The sequence below is a fragment of the Amblyomma mixtum genome, chromosome 4 (genome assembly GCF_055824585.1).
Source record: "Amblyomma mixtum isolate Tamu chromosome 4, ASM5582458v1, whole genome shotgun sequence".
NCBI classification, from domain to species: Eukaryota; Metazoa; Arthropoda; class Arachnida; order Ixodida; family Ixodidae; genus Amblyomma; species Amblyomma mixtum.
In genome coordinates, this window is record NC_143015.1 from 124,188,336 (window position 1) to 124,204,922 (window position 16,587).

At 44.2% G+C, this 16,587-nt stretch overlaps 1 protein-coding gene across 1 annotated transcript in view; it reads right to left on the reverse strand.

Annotated features, from left to right (window-relative positions):
• The window catches only part of LOC149348151 (putative aconitate hydratase, mitochondrial), a 37,087-nt gene extending 20,750 nt beyond the window's left edge, over positions 1-16,337 (reverse strand). Inside the window, exons 1-11 of the mRNA XM_089587956.1 lie at positions 16,145-16,337; positions 15,290-15,358; positions 14,136-14,215; positions 12,056-12,194; positions 10,262-10,300; positions 8,923-9,003; positions 7,758-7,850; positions 6,124-6,193; positions 5,239-5,379; positions 4,305-4,403; positions 2,328-2,432 (exon numbers count right to left, since the gene is read on the reverse strand). Coding sequence (XP_089444082.1) covers positions 2,328-2,432; positions 4,305-4,403; positions 5,239-5,379; positions 6,124-6,193; positions 7,758-7,850; positions 8,923-9,003; positions 10,262-10,300; positions 12,056-12,194; positions 14,136-14,215; positions 15,290-15,358; positions 16,145-16,177 — 949 coding nt within the window. The 5' untranslated portion in view covers positions 16,178-16,337. The remainder of the gene's footprint in view (positions 1-2,327; positions 2,433-4,304; positions 4,404-5,238; positions 5,380-6,123; positions 6,194-7,757; positions 7,851-8,922; positions 9,004-10,261; positions 10,301-12,055; positions 12,195-14,135; positions 14,216-15,289; positions 15,359-16,144) is intronic.
• Between the last annotated feature and the right edge of the window lie 250 nt (positions 16,338-16,587).

Genomic DNA, 16,587 nt, shown 5'->3' on the forward strand with positions numbered 1-16,587 from the left:
CTTTTTTTTCCAGATTCGGGAGCAAATTTTCAGGGTGCGGCCCATACACGCGATTTAGAAAAAAAATGAGGGGTGTGCGAATATCAAATTCTTCGAATACGAATCGAATACGAATATTTGGCTTCGAATATCGAATCGAATATCGAATAATCAAGGACAGACGCATTTAACCACTACAAAACATTTATTTGAGCACCCAAGAACATCGCAGTTCAACTATCGATGATTAAATGAACACAAAAGGTATGTGTGGCTGCACAAAAAGTATCAGTCTCGAACATTATTCTTAGAAGAGTGAAAATATCATAGAAGATGGCTGGTACACAGCATTGATTAATGCTAGCTCGCCATCAGCACGAACGTGCGTTCCTGGGATGAACATAGAAGGTTGTCGTGAAGGAAAACCAGCTGCTCCACATGGTCAGGCAGAAGTAGTTCCCTCCTAGCTGAAACGACTTCTCCAGCCACAGAAAATGCCCTCTCACTTGGCACTGAACTGGCACGTATTGCGAGGTATTTTGTGCACAGCTCTGACTATACCAGCTTCGCAGGTATAGCCACAAAGAAGCTCACCAGCGCAGTCAGCTACGCCATGGCCCTTGGAGGAAGGAATGCGCATTGCTCTGGGTGCCGCCTTGTTATGTCTCTGTCAATAGGGCTTGCGGACCGAAATGGACGCCGGTGCTCACAATGAATATTCGGCTAGATACGAATATTCGCGTCGGGTCGAATATTCGAGACAACACGAATACTTGGTTTTCGAATCGAATACGAATACTAAAAATATAATATTCGAGTTATATTCGAAAATTTCGAATATTCGCACACCCCTAAAAAAATTTTTTTTTAAAGCAAAAACACAGCAATCAGGGAATGAACGGCATTTATTCTACGTTCAGTCGACACTCGCGGAGCATTTCGACTCTGAGCTGGTGTTGTGCTCTGGTGCACGCTCATCCCAAAGAAGCCGCGCAGCATGTCCGCTGTCAACGCGTAGCCGTTGTTCCGCATTTCCATCACTAGCAGAGCAGTTCGGGAAACTCACACGGCTCGCCTCGGAAAGCGCGTTTTTTGCAGCTTATGTTTCTCAATGCACCCTTTTGATTGCAAGGTCATCGGACGCATTTCTCGGCCATGTCGAGTTCCCTGTCCGCCGCACGCTTGCCGTGTTCGAGAGCTAACTCCCAGCCGTGTAGCTGATAAGGTGCTTGCCCATCGTGCTAAAACTGCATTACCCGGCGCCACGCGAAAGCCACAGCAACTACGACGAATGCGCTAATCCGCCATAAAAGGCTGGAGCTGGCGATACTGAGATAGCGGGAAGTCGCGGGGGAGAAAAAAAATTGACGATGATGATGATGGCTGCGGCCTCTGGCGCCATCCATGGACGGTTTTTGGAAGCTCTTGTGTGCGTGCTTGGCCTCCGCGATCAAGCGCTCCGCGATCGAGCGCACTGTTGTTCGCAGCCGGAGCCGATCGCGGAGGCCAAGGCGCGTGCATTTAGAAGGGTATTCCCGCCTGGGTCATGAAAAGTTCAGGTGCGGCCCTTACGGATTTATTTTTTTTTAAACATTTCCTTCGGGAAAACAGGGTGCGGCCCACACACGGGTGCGGCCCTTACACGCGTTTATATGGTATTTCGGGCTGGAAAACTGATAAAATGTCCTTCTTGAGGCCCGATTAAACTACTTAGGCAAAAAAAAAATAAATTTGTATTCAAGAGAAAAAAAAAAAAAAAGGTGGCTGAAAAGGCTAACAGTCACGCATATATGTATTGAAGATGAACCAGCATGTAGACAAGAAATCAACCATAAAACAAAGCCCAAGCTAAAGAAAGTCTCTCTGCAGTTCCCCGTTCCATGACAACCACTTGCCCTTTTTTATTATTACTATTATTATTATTTACTTCATTCTATGGTTAATGTAAATTGAGGAAAAGCAGGTAAGAGGTGCCTTCAACCCAGCTGCAGCCTGCTTTCCCTGCAACAAGACGCACACACACTGAAAACACTGCATCGTATTAAGGCTGCTTCAGGCACCTATCACACCTTTCAAAAAAATCTGAAAACTGCTGTGACTGCCTAAGGTATCAATGGATGCATTCTTTCCTAACAATACCAACTGAAATATTTTCCCCAAAAACAAGGTATTCTGAACATGTAAAAACAGGCACAAGAGACTACATGTCTCCAGTGGATGAGACATGCCGAAGCGGATGTTAAGCCTCAAAAGAACCAATACCAATGAAGCAACAAAACCCAAGCTGAAGTGAGTCTGGACAAGTCGCCAGTCTTATGCCAGCAAATCCCAGCTGAGGTAACACCCACCCTTGCGGTTTGTGGCCACCAGGTAGTCTCGCATTCGGCTGTTGTAAGGGAACACAGACGTGGTGGCCCCAATCTCGGCACCCATGTTGCAGATTGTGCCCATTCCTGCATGCGGAGCAAGACACGTTTGTTCGGCCTGTTCACAAGCCAGACAGACCCACACATCGCCGTGAGATTCAAAGACATTCACATTTCCAAGTCCATCTCCTCTAAACAACGAAGGCAAAATCAGTTCATTTTGCATTGCGAATAAATGAGGCTCTCAATTCTCTATTAACCCTTTGAGGGTCGAATTATTTTGAAGAAAACTTTCCCAGGTGGTCAAATTACTTTATTGCGGATCTTGAATCTACAAAATGTATTTAATCGAGAATAAATAGTAAAAAAAATTTAGGAACAGTACTTTGGTGACAGCATCACTCACAACTGGAAAATGTTCAATAGAATAGAATAGCAACGGTGATAAGTAAGCTAAGAGCAGCACAAATAAAGACAGAAATCAACTTTCGCCGCCTCTGCAAAACAGTGCCCACAAAGAGAAAACACGTTTCGCGCGACTCCGTTGCGATCCCGCGGCGGAATCGAAACCGCGTAGGCGCATTGCCACAGAGGGCGAGAATACCTCGCGAGCAACGGTGATAAGCAAGCTAAGAGCAGCGCCAATAAAGATAGAGATCAACTTCGGCAGCCCCTGCAAGATAGTGCTGACAAAAAGAAAACTCAAATTTCGCGCGACTCCGTTGCGATCACGCGGCGAAACCAAAACTACAAAAGGGGTGTTGCCGCAGTCTGTGCCGCCGCGCTAAAGCTAGACATAAGTTCTGCTTATCTCCGTAAGAAGGCAGCACAAAATTCAAACACTTCTTGTAAGTCCTAAGAGGTGGCAGCACCCCCCAGTGAGCACGCATTGTTCTTTTGGCGCAAAATTTCAAACGGAAGATCGAAACCGTACTCGTACGGCAAAGACCTTGCGGGACAGAAAACCGCCGCCGTACATATACGGCAAAAACCTTCAAAGGGTTAAAAGATTTGTTTTATTAGGTACAGCTCTTAGTGTGACCGGTTCCAATGAGTTAAGGGGGGATCAGGGTCTTGAAACTTTTTCTTTATTTGTTAACATATCTTTCTGAAACTTAGCACCTGGGTGTATCATTGAATGCTGATTTCGAATATATATTTAGATTTCAAATATCTCAGCTGGAAGGAAATATATGGCAAAATAAAAAATCCTAATTAGGTCATTTCTTACGGGCCTTTTTAGTAATTTATCAGTTAAATAAACATTTTTAAAGAATAAGCAGACATTTGCAAAGGCCCAAAGCACATCCTAAAGCTAACAAAATGTTTACAAACTAATTTTATTGATTATAAATAAACAACAAAGTTGGAAAGAAAAAGTGGCGTTGCAGTAATTAGCCCACACTTGGCCTAATTGCTCATTTATCAAGTTTAAAGAAAAACAGAAAGCTTTAGGATGTGCTTTGGGCCTTTGCAAATGTCTGCTTATTCTTAAAAAATCATTCTTTAACTGATAAATTACTATAAAGGCCCGAAAGAAATTACCCAATTTGAATGTTATTTTGCGATAAATTTTCTTCCAGGTGAGATATTTGAAATCTACATGCATATTTGAAATCAGCATTCTATGATACACCTGCTTGCTAAGTTTAAACAAGTTATGTTGAAACATAAAAAACAAGTTTTCAAGACCCTCATCCCCCTTAGATGCTGTGAAAGCGCGACCGTTCTGTAATCAGATATTTGAAATGACATCCAACTTATCCAGTGGTTGTCTCACAAATAAACCTTACACAACTGATAAACTTCATGACAAACCTTATACAAAACACTGGTAACTTTAGTTTACGCGATGCAAAAAGGCTAACAGAGTGTATACAGATCCCTTCTTGCATTAGCATGAATATGTAAAATCGTATGGCTGTAAAATCAATGGCTGCTTGTAGTATGTGGTCTCACCTGTGCAGGAGATGGATTCCACCCCTGGACCAAAGTATTCCACAATGGCACCGGTGCCTCCCTTCACCGTCAGGATGCCGGCAACCTTCAGGATGACGTCTGCACAAGTCAGCAGGGACTAAGTGAGAGGCCATCGGTAACGGAATGCATCCAAGCCACTCAGTTCCCAGGATGCCACAGAAAACACTTTGGCACTCTTTATAGCCTTTCCGCATCACTTTTCCCCGCCAAAACTCACATTAGCATTCTTATTCAAGTGAGGTGTCATTGTATTCCAACAACCAAAAGTGACCAAAATTCAAAATCGTGCATCAAGATTTAATCATTCCGATTACATTTTCTTTACTTATGTATGAAACTAGTCTTCCTATCCTCAAATCATTCTGGAATAAGGCCCGGCTACCTACCTATGTCTTTCCCACAGCTTTTTGCACATGCTACCGGGAAACTGTCATCGCAAGTACTCCTCATATTTCACACTGCCTGAATATATAATCAGGTGGTCTGCAATGTGGCAGCATTATAAAGGTACCATTAACACAATGGCATTAAAGTGACGGCAATAGGGTATTAAAGCACCCTGTCCTCCAACTGTATATTCTAATGAAAATCTCAATCTCTTTTTAAAAAACAGCAAAACAGTGGAACGTTCTCCTTGCTGCAGCAATGAACCACTCCAAACCAGCGCTCTTTGAAGTATTCATCTCAAAAATTCATCTCACCCCCTCAGGAAATAACCCAGCTTGAGGAATACATAAAAAATAAAGCAATGTAAAAAAAAAAAAAAAGAAGCGCACCAAATGAGATGAAGAGAATATGTAGAATTGGTTGCAGCCAAAACTATCAACAGAACAAACACACATCCATGAAGACATCATGCAATCACTTATCACATCTGAGTTGCGTGGGTAACAAAGCATGTGCAAAGACTTGCCCTTGGCCGAAGTCCAGCCAGACATCTTCCCCGTCAGTTTGACACCAATGACGTTGGGGCATTTCAGCTCCCAGGGGATGTCGGCCATGACGTCGACAGCATCGGCGCCACCCACACCAATGCACAGACCACCGAGGCCACCTGTGAAGACAAGCCACACAATCTCAGCAGTTCTCGTGCCCCTCAATCACACAGGTTTAGGACACATGCTCATGGCCTGATGAAATACGTAGTAAGTCACGTCAGCAAAGCCCAACTGCAGGTTTTGGAAGTAACACACCACGTACCATATTGTATCATACCGTACCTCCGTACCATACAACCACAACATGCCACACACCACCCCACCATGATACACACCACTACACACATCACCACACCACAAGTAAGGATATCTAAGGCTTTTTAAAAAACCAGCACCAAAGCTAACATAACGTGAGATTTTACATCCTAATAGATAAGAAAGAATAGGTTGGTTTATGGGGTTTAACGTCCCAAAGCAACTCAGGCTATGAGAGACGCCGTAGTGAAGGGCTCCGGAAATTTCGATCACCTGGGGTTCTTTAACGTGCACTGACATCGCACAGTACACGGGCCTCTAGAATTTCTCCTCCAAAGAAATTCTAGCCGCCGCGGCCGGGATCGAACCCGCGTCTTTCGGGTCAGTAGCCAAGCACCATAACCACTGAGCCACCGCGGCGGCCAAAGAAAGAATAGTCTTGCAATGCACCACACTGCAAAGAGTTGGAATAAAGTGTACTAAAAAAAGGTGTACCATCGGTAGATTATGAATAAATTACAAACTGAAAGCCCGACTCAGTAGCCACACCTATTCAAGAGACGTCAATGTCTGGTGGAACAGGAGACAACACAAAAGTGACCTGCCTCCATTTGGTGTGTGGCTGTCTGTGCCAATGAGCAGTACACCGGGGAAAGCATAGTTCTCCAGAATAATCTGGAAAACAAAAAGAAAAACGTTTCGAGGTAAATTTACATACAATGCGTACAACAAGGCTGAGTGTAACTACAATGCGTACAACAAGGCTGAGTGTAACCACAAAGTCATAATATGGCTGCCAATCATTCAAGAAGGTTTTCCTCCCTACTTCTACAGCTAGTTGCACTCCATCCAGAGCTTTTACTCTGTCACTGAAATAGCCTCGCTAAGATCAATTAAACAAGCAGCCTGAGGCAAAGCTCTTGAAGGCTAGCTACACTCCATTCAGCGGCACCTAGCTTATTTCATTCATACTACACCGCTCGTCTTTTGCCACTGAATTTCACATAGCATGCTAAACCTTCGCTGCAAAAAAAAAAAAAAGCCTGTAGAATACCGCATTTACTCGATTCTAAGCACCCCCTTTTTTTCACGATCGCGATGCCCAAAGTGAGAGAGGGTGCTTAGATTCGAAAAATCTAAACTGACCCCCCCCCCCCCCTTCCCGGGCCCCTCTTTTCGCGGCGAAATCTCGATGAAACGGGCGCGAGAAAAAACATTTTATTTTGGAAACATTCAAAACAAAAATAGCTGCAGACAGTTCTGTGCCGCCATCTGTCTTGTAGTGTCAGAACGTAGCAACAAAAAAAAGCGCCGTGGACACCGCTGTCCTCGCTTGGGCGAGCACGGCCTCGCCCGCTTATCTGTTTTTTCGGCAGCGTCCGCTCCGGCGGACGCATTTGTTGCTGCGACGACGGGCGTCTTATCTTTTCTCTTTATCTTTCCTCTGATCTTTTAACTCTCCTCTATCTGCACTTGGCAGCGGTGGTGGCTTGGCTCGAGCCAGTAGGCAAATTGCCCCTGCAATTTCCTTTTCATCCTTCTCTCAGTCACAACAACAACGTAGGCCACGCCTCCTCGGGACTCCGACTGCACAGGCTCGACGAAAAAGAGAGCAAGTACACTTGGCGGCCTCGGCAACGCTCTCTTCTGCGCAAAAAAGGGGGTGCTTAGATTCGCATGCAAAGTTTTTTTTCAGAATTTTTTTGTCCGAAAATAGGGGGGGGGGCGGGTGCTTAGATTCGGGGGGTGCTTAGAATTGCGAAAATACGGTATTTCACACAGGCTACCACTTTGCTCGTACGAACTGTGATTCTGTCTGGCTATTACAAGTCATCCTGCGAAACAGCCGCCATTTTTATAAGCCTCATGTTGCACTTGGTACACTCCCAACACCATGACACTAAGCAAAAATGAACAAATCTAAGACCCAAAAGACAAACAAAAAAAAGCAGTATTGTACTGCATCTAATTTTTCCATTATCATCCTTGACATTCTCGCAGCAAGCTGTGGAGTATTTCATAGTGTCTGTATACAGTTGCATGCGAATATACAGGCTGCTCTTGGTGAAAGCATATTTGTCAGCCAACTTTAATTCCAGCCTGCACACTAAATTTGTTCAATTTCCTTAATAGGAATGAGCAGTGGTATGAAAACATGTAAAGTAACATTCAGGGATTTCACAAAAGAGAAAGATGTTGGAAATGAAGTCTCAAAGAAAGTCTTGACTCCCAAACTGACCTGGTGAATGATTCCACTGCCGGGCTTCCAAAATCCCACTCCATACTTGCTGCCTGCTGTGCTCAAGAAGTTGTAAACCTCCTTGTTCAGGTCCTGAAGTAAAGCGCACAAACAACAAAGATTTCCATGAAAGTTTTTCAGATATCCCGATCAACCAACCCCAGGATAATCTGAGCACTTAGCTTTGTTGTCACTTCCTTGACTCGAAATATTAATCTATTGAAATGATGTCATTCAATATAAGTGGATGTAAACGTAACGAAAATAAACTTCACAAGTATGCTGCAAGCTGCTTGATATTGGAACAGAACAATGCTCAAGTTACCACTTCAAAGAACAGTGCGCCAGTTCTCTAGCAGCCATGCCCTCTTAAAGCTGCAGTGAAGAGGAATCTGAACTCGTCTTTTTGCCGCGGGAACTCGATCTACACGTTCCGAGCATTCTTAGAAACATCGATTTATTGCCCTGTGTGGCCGATTTCCCTAATTAAATCGAATTAATGTCCGGCTCCAGCCTTTTTTTCTTTAATTCTGCCTCGTACGGTGGGCGGAGACAACCAACGTGTGGAGCGCCTTTCAGCCAGTCCCGCGGCGGGTTGCCGCTCTGCCATCGGCAGAGTAGTACGCAGTAATCCGTAGAAGCAAATAGTCCACGCGTTTTTTATTTCTGCGGGCTTATTTTACGGCTGTATTATCTGCGATTGAAACTATTTATTCACGGAAAGCTAAAAAACAAAATAAAGCGAAAGCAAAGCCTCCACGGAGCTGGCTGAAAGGGACTCCACGCGTTGGTCGACTCCGCCCACCGTACGGGGAGAATTAAAAAAATAAAGGCAGGGGCCAGACGTTAATCCGATTTAATTAGAGAAATCAGCCACACAGGGCAATAAGTCGAAGTTTCTAAGAATGCTCGGAACGTGTACATCGAGTTCCCGCGGCAAAAGACGAGTTCAGATTCCTCTTCAGTGCACCTTTAAGATTAGTCAGAATTGGATATATCGAGCTCAAAGGGGACCACAAAATAGTTTGATTTATCGGTAATTTTATATATAAAGACGCGTATAATGCATTTAAAAACAAATGTAGTGAATCAGTGGTTATACAAGAGCAATCTTATTGCCCCTTTAAAACGATGTTTGAATGAACAGATCCACTGAAGTGCTTACCTTGGCACGTGCCAAGTCCTTGGCCCCACCGACTTGTGCTTCGATCAAGTGATCGCAATGAATTGTTGAAGGGACTGCCACCTGTGGAGAGAACGAACAGGGCGGCAAGATAACAAATTCAAACACTTATGTCTAAAGGTTTCTTTCCACAAGCCCCTTCTCCATGCATTTCACCCCAGAGGAGCCGAGAGACAGGCCAGGGGGAAAAACTCGTACCCATTAGAAAACCGGTGGACACCCGGCAGCACTCAGGATAGAACACGCACCTCCAAAATACAAGGCAGATGCATGTTAAAGAATGTTCTTTCCTTTACAAATGCAAAGAACCAGGGGTCAGTGAATACAGTGGCACATGAACCTTGGACACCCTATTTTCAGTGAGCAAAGCAATGCAATCTCATTTTTCTCTCGAAATTGCTGTTGGAAGTGGTCGTTGAATTGGGCTTGCTATGCTGTATTGGTTTCTATTTTGCTTGTTTGTACTTCTACATGTTTTCCACTTTTTCTGGCGCTGCGTTGCCAATGACGTTTCAATTCACGAACTTCATTTTGTTTCTCATTTTGCATGACCACATTACAGAAACTGCGGGGTTTAACGACTTGAAGTGACACATGGGCTATGAAGAATATCACCATATTGGAGGACTCCATATTAATATATTTAGACCACATGTGGTTCCTTAATGCAGAGCGCATGGGAAGATTTTGTGCTTCACTTCCATTGCAAGGCAACCACCACAGTCAGCACTGAACCCAGGCCTTCTGGCTCAGTAGATGAGTGCCCAAATCATGATACTACATTACAGATTGCATCATACTGTTATGCTGCCTAATCAAGCAGTAAATATTTTTGTGCATATCATGCTTTTTTTTTAATGGTACCACTCAGTCTAGTTCTATTTATTTTAGTTGCAATGCCATCAGTTCTGAAGAAAAAAAAAATATGAACAACATTTGCCTATTTATCTTTCAAAATTTTTTCTTGCTGAGCGGATGTTCAATAATCCAAGGCATTTTTTTTCCATAATCATATTCGATACGTATTTGAAAAAAAAATCAACAGTCGCACACATCTAATTTTTTTCAATTTCTATTTTGCTTCTATTTATAGTTTGCTTGTTCCTTTAAGTACACACAAGTATACTTGCTATAGTAGTGGCTACACCTAGAAGCAGTGGTTGGCTGGGTCAGGCAAGCTGAACAGAGATAACTGAGCAAACCCATTCTGTTGTGTGCAACAATAACAGGAATACAAGGACTGCCCTCCTGCTCTCAATTCCGTCAGTGGGTACATCCAGGTTGGGCAAAGCAGTGCTCGTTACCAGGGATGCCTACTCACCCTCTTCAGGCCACTCGAGATAAACTGGAGCATAGCCATCTGTCAGCAGGAAGATAGAAGGCAAAGAAAGTGCATGAAATGACAGCACCCACAGGCAACGTGCATTTGCCACTGTTACAGCAGATCTCTGCATGCGATTAACGCTTTATATCAGCAAATAAATGACAAATAAACCTGCTTCTTTTAGCAAGAAACTGACCATGTCTCAAGGCAAAGTAACTCTGTTTAAGGGGGGATGTGGGGATCAGATCGCAAAAATCGCGAAAAAAGTCGATTTTTGAGAAGTACACTTTTAGGCATCTCCAACACTGTTTCTATGTTGTACTGAAATATCTCACCCAAAAATGAACTTTGAGCGCTCCAAATAAATATATTTGTCAGCATCTACACATAGACAGTGTGTGCTAGCTTACAACTTTCAGGCTTGTTTTCTGGAAAGCTTGTTTTGAGCTTAATACCTTGCTCGTGGAAAGTATAGCACAGCAATGGGTGCATGGATTTTTACCCCGTTTGTTTTGTTGTAATCACTGAAATGTGGTCTGCGTCAAGACAGTCTCAGATTTACCATTTAGGCTCACATGTTTTTATTACATGGCAATTAGAGCATGATACATTCTAAACATAAAAGAAGGTGCATATTGTGTCCTTTTTAAAAAGAGCAGAGAAATTTTTAAAAGAAATTAAAAGAGTCTTGATTTACACCACACTTCTTAGTAAATATTAAAAGCATTTACAGACCTGTAGCTTGTTTTTTTGTCATGCTAGGCTTTCCACAAGCAAGCAACATGGGGACAACATATGAACAATGATAAAAAGAAACCTACTGAAGCTGTCATTGTGAAACTTTATATCTGATTGTTTGATGCTGTTTAAGCCTGTCTACCTAATTTTATCACTCTAAGTTGAAAAATAGAAAAGTTTCCTTCAATCCCCTCATCCTCCCTTAAAAAGATGGCAATGAACAAGCAGATATGTCTACACCTCTCAAAGCCATGGGCAATCATGCATGCACTGATAAGAATGAATAAAATGGTAACTGGCTCGAAAAATACAATCACTCTCCCAAATTAACAGCTTCTAAGCAAAGGGAGGCAGGCACCGCACATAAACTTTGCCTGCCATGTGTTAAAATATAAATGATTTCCAGTGCAGCTGTGACTGCTTGTTATAAAAAATTTATTTTTCTGCTAAATTACACACAAAAAAAATGCTGAATGAAATTTACACAACAATGAAACAAAATGATAAAGGATTGGCAAAAGAATGTGCGGTCTAATCTGCGCTGCACCTGGATTATCCCATTATAGAGATGCACACGAAGTGGGCCGTTTTATCACACAGTGAGCACTGTCGCCAAACAAACATTTATGCACCCGTTTCAATGCATCAAAAGTAAGCAGTCACATGGCTACAACAGTGACAGAGCGAGTAAGCCATGTAGGACACTCGCCCAATCTCAGCGTCTCAGCATTTTTTCAACTCAGAGGTGTCGCATATTCCTTGCGAGACCGGTCACTTGTATGTAAGGAACGAGGCTGCCAGGGCTGGCACAGACAGAGATTTAAGCACCCACCAAGGCAAGCAAAAACACAAAAAACCTCCAAACACAGAGCTACGATGCCCACAAATGCGTGCTCAAACGTTACAGAGAACGCACAACGAAGAAAGTCCCTCGGCACATTCCAGATGATAAACAGCAAATGATAAATTTCTTGTTCAATGTAAGGACGTCACTCTGTGGCCTTGCTTCACAAGAGTGCCGGAAATCGGGGAACAGTTCCCGGGCACACCCACCTGAGCGGTGGCATCCTGCATGGCCACCCGATCTGGCCGCAAACGCAGGTAGCTCTTGCCTCGCTCAATCTCCTGCTCCTCGGGCTGGTCCAAGTGCGAGTAGAGGATCTTCTCCGAGAGGGTCAGGGGACGGTTCAACCTGACACACAACACAGTTCAGTTAGCCTTCGCTTTCGCGACAGAGCACTATCTTGCGCATAATGGGTGCCACAAGGTACTTTATGCAAATAATTAATTTGGAGTTCATTACCAGTACCACATAGTTCATTAGCACGCATATTGCCATTTTAGTCAGTCATTGTCAAACACTCTACCGTCAGTCATTTTTTTTATTTTTAACCCTCTTTAAATGCAGCCTTTCTAGGCAGACATTAATCTTAAAGGGACAGTGAGGAGAGCTCTATTAATATTTTTTTTATAGCAAAATCCGATAGTTCGGCATTTCATGGCTTTGTTGCCACTTGGCCGGCAGCGAAAGATGCATTTATTTCTAAGAAATTTGAATTTGAAGTTGAAAAAGTTTTTCCCGCCGCTCAGATTCAAACTCGGGATTCTCCTATGACGACACAGGACTAAGTGACGTGAAACATGACGTGCACGTGACGTGACGCAGACTCCGGGATTTCTGGCGGCCAGCAGGGCAGCCCAGCAGCAGCCGAAAAGAAAGCTACCGCCGGCCGCACGTTGAAGGCATCTATCGGCTATTGCGGCTGTCGCTACCGTCGCTTCGCTTACGTTTGCACCAGCGTTTTGCCAGCGTTACGATGGATCCCGTTCTCGAAGTCGTCAACGAAGTTCTCACAAATAGACATCTTTAGCATACCGTGCACCTTGTTACCGTTAGCGGAATACCGGGAGCCCGGCTGCCGCCGGTGAGCAGGCGCTGATTGGTCCCGATGCTGCAGGCGCGCGCGTAGCTGCTGGGTACGTGGTGCCATCTGGCGACGTCAAGGAGATTTGCGCGTGCATTGGCTGCGCCTCAGTGATTCGTGGCTCCTCGTGTCCTAGTGACGCTACAACCATTGGTTCTAGCAACACTGCTTTGTCCTATGACGTCATCATGCTTGTACTTGTGAGTTTGGCCTGTGGTGGCGATACCTGTATTTTGGTTCTTGCTCTCTTCTACGTTACAAGAGCTTTGTTGTCAGTATGAGTGGCGTTTTTGTAATCAGTAGCTGGTATTCTGTCGATACAAGCCAACTTCAATTCCTCCTCAGTGTCCCTTTAAGACATTGTTTCCAGGGGCAAAATGCTTCTACCATTGAGCCGCATCAAAAAACATTCAAGGTGGTTCACTTCGGTCTCAGATGAGCTTGTGGCATGGCTTGCAATGGGCACAGGAGGTCACTTTCAGCAAGAGCAATTGACTGCCAGTGGTGCAGTCAGTCAATGATGCTCACAACTGTCATTTCAAGGTAGGCCCACTTCCAATGAAACAGTTCAAGCATCTGCCTTCAAATCCTTGGTGCCAGGCTCTGGTAACCATGGCCACTCTGTCTTTTCCTAGTCTATGATAAGCACACTACACAGCAATAGCGTGGACAGCAAGCTCGTAATGCAAATTGCCCTTTCCGGCTCTAAGGTTGTACAGGGTTCAAGCACCTACAATTGAACACTGAGGTGTAGCGACACGGTCAATGAAGACAACATCAACATCACCTAATCAAGATGCAACTTGGAAGAAGGACATTTGCCCCTTCCTGCATACTGAACTACATAAAATTAGGCCACAATAGCCACAAAGTAGCATTTACTACCTCTTCCACAAATTATTACTGTAAACATTGTTTCTGTTATAACTAACTGACCTGCATGAATAAAAGGTTAAGAAAGGTAACCTGGGTCAGCTTAATATAGCGATTCCTAGCCAAATCAGTTCCATTGTTGAAGTTCCTGCCTTGCCAATGGCTGAAGCAACACCATGCCCTATGCTTCAATCAATAACGAAGAGCAAACACGGGCAGTGGCGTCATTGTGGAAAATTCAAAATAACATGAAATCGATTCAAGAATCATTATATTATACTGGCCCTGATTTCTCTGAGTGGTGAGCAATTTCTGCAAGGACATGAATAACAGACCTTTTTCGAACAATTTGCAGATTCTTCTCGAGCTTCTCATAGGGAAGGTAGCGGTCGGGCTCGAACCTGCTGAGGGCAACCTGCAGTGTATATGGAATACACTTTTAAACACACTGCAAGTTGATTAAAGAAGAAAAAAAAAAAAGAAGTGATGCATCATTCCAGCTCTGATACATATGCCTGTTCGGAATCTGTTCGGAATCAATGGTGTTTCTTGTTTGTTTGTTTTTTTATGGAAGCTCTCAATGACAGAGGGGATATACGCACTTCCACATACCCACCTCTGAGCAAGGGTCAAAACTATGCCTTTACTTAGAAGCCATAGTCATATACTTTGTATTTGCAGAGCCTATAATACAACAAGCAAGCACTGAAACCCAATGAGGCATTAATCAAACTGCCCACTGAACACCACCTCCATAAAAAATCTGAACATGAACTATACAGCAGCTTGACTGATCTACATGTTTACTAGGGATAATCTGGAGACATTTCACATCAATGTTTCCATTACTTTACATCCCTTCTATGTTCTTTACTCAGTTATATTTGTAGCACCCCCATATATTGCACGGTCACTAGTGCCAAGATGCAACAACAAGACAGCCATTAGTTCTACACTGGCAGAGAAACATTCACTACACTTGCTATGCTAAAAAATAAGAACTTTACTAGTATGAGCCAAAAGGCTGTAATGGTGTCCGTGATATATCAATAATGTTACAAGGCAATATTATGCTGCACAATAAAGCCTCAATAAAAAATAATCACAAAAGTATAAGGCAAGGTGTAGCATCACTGGTAGTTCATCAGAAAAAGCAAATAAACAAGTCAGGTAGTCTGATCACCGCAGCATTGAGTGTCGCCACTTACGGCTCAGACATGTGTGAGATTACAGTCTATTTCAAAAAAAAGCTCTACATGAAACAAGCTTTTTGGAAATCCAACCACACTACCATTCACAAGTAAACACATGCAACCCGCATTCACACAAATAACTTTGAGAAGTCCCAACGTTAAATGAATAACAGCATGAAGTAATGAGCATTAACTATGCATCTTTATACTGCCTCTCCTTATTTTAATGAAAAGTGATGGCAAACCGTTGATCAAAAATCATCGCTCATACGCATATCACAGAAGCGAAAATTCACCTGTGCTGCCGCACTGGACAGTGGGGAGATGTGCAGGGAACGTGACTGGATGAACAGCCTTTGCGCCAACTGAAAGAAACCGACGGTACTGCGGTTAGAACTTTCGCTTAGCTGGGGGGATCTCCCCGCTTCTTCGCTACTGGGGCATCCCTTTCTCCACGGGGCCCCCAACTGATAAGCACGACACTGACAGATAAGCGACTACAGCGGCACTGCAGGGCACCGACCTCTGCGAAAGGTGTAGGCGTGGCTGACCTAGAAATTTTATTCGACGTAGTCGACTCATTTTCCTTCCTAAGGCGCATGGTTCAAGTGAATGCAACAGCGCAGACGGGTGGTAAAGTTAAATGCCCTAACGGTGGGCTTTAAAAACTGGAAACTGGGCACTTGAAAAGTGCGCACTGCTCAGCAATCGGCAAGAGCTGCAGTTGCAAAAGAGGTGTCGACCATCTGCTTTCGATCGGCAAGGCAAAATCCCGAAATGCACTGTGTGTAACTTGCAGTGCGTCATGCAGCCAGCGAAAAACAAGTCAGCAAAAAGAGAGAGCACAGCACTGCAAGATTTCATCAACAACGCACTTTAGCAGCTGCCGGGAGCTACATGGCAAATTTACCGAAGACTACTCGGCAACGTGACTCGTGCACTTTAAAGTTTACTTTCACTTCACAGAGGACCCAACTCGCTAATTAAAGCAACCCAGCGAACCATAGTCGGCTCATGGCGTCTGTCGACCGTGAAATACGATCTCTTTGCATCGAATCCTGGTGGGGTCAACGTGGTAACACCACGATCAGCGTGACCCAAAATAAAAGGAAGGCGGTATTCACAACAAAACGTGGACGAATTGCATTTACCAGGCTGGTGCAGGCTCTCGATGAGTAAGCCATGGTTGTTCAAACGACGCTTGCACTGTGCACAGCGCGATCGACTTTGAAGCAGCGAATTTTTTAGGCGAAACGCACTGAAGGACGCAAAGGACGGCTTGGGGTCGCAGTCCGGTGGACAGCGGCGCAGCGAGTCCCCAAGCGGCTGCCGCCGCGAAGAGCATGCGCCGGCTATTTAAATAGGGCACAGTGTCCCTAGACGTGAGGCTCGGCTGCCGCTAAAGATGGATAAAAGCACTGCTGCTTTTGTTTCGCTTTGTTCAGCTTTGTTTTAAGACGTTGAAGCGCTCCGTGCGCTTGCTTGTGAGATGACTAGTTTTCCTCAACATGCGCGGAGAACTTCAGCGATTTAAACACACAGCGGTGCAGCGCGAGCGCACGAGCTCCAAGAACACGTTATTGTGGTTCGCGCG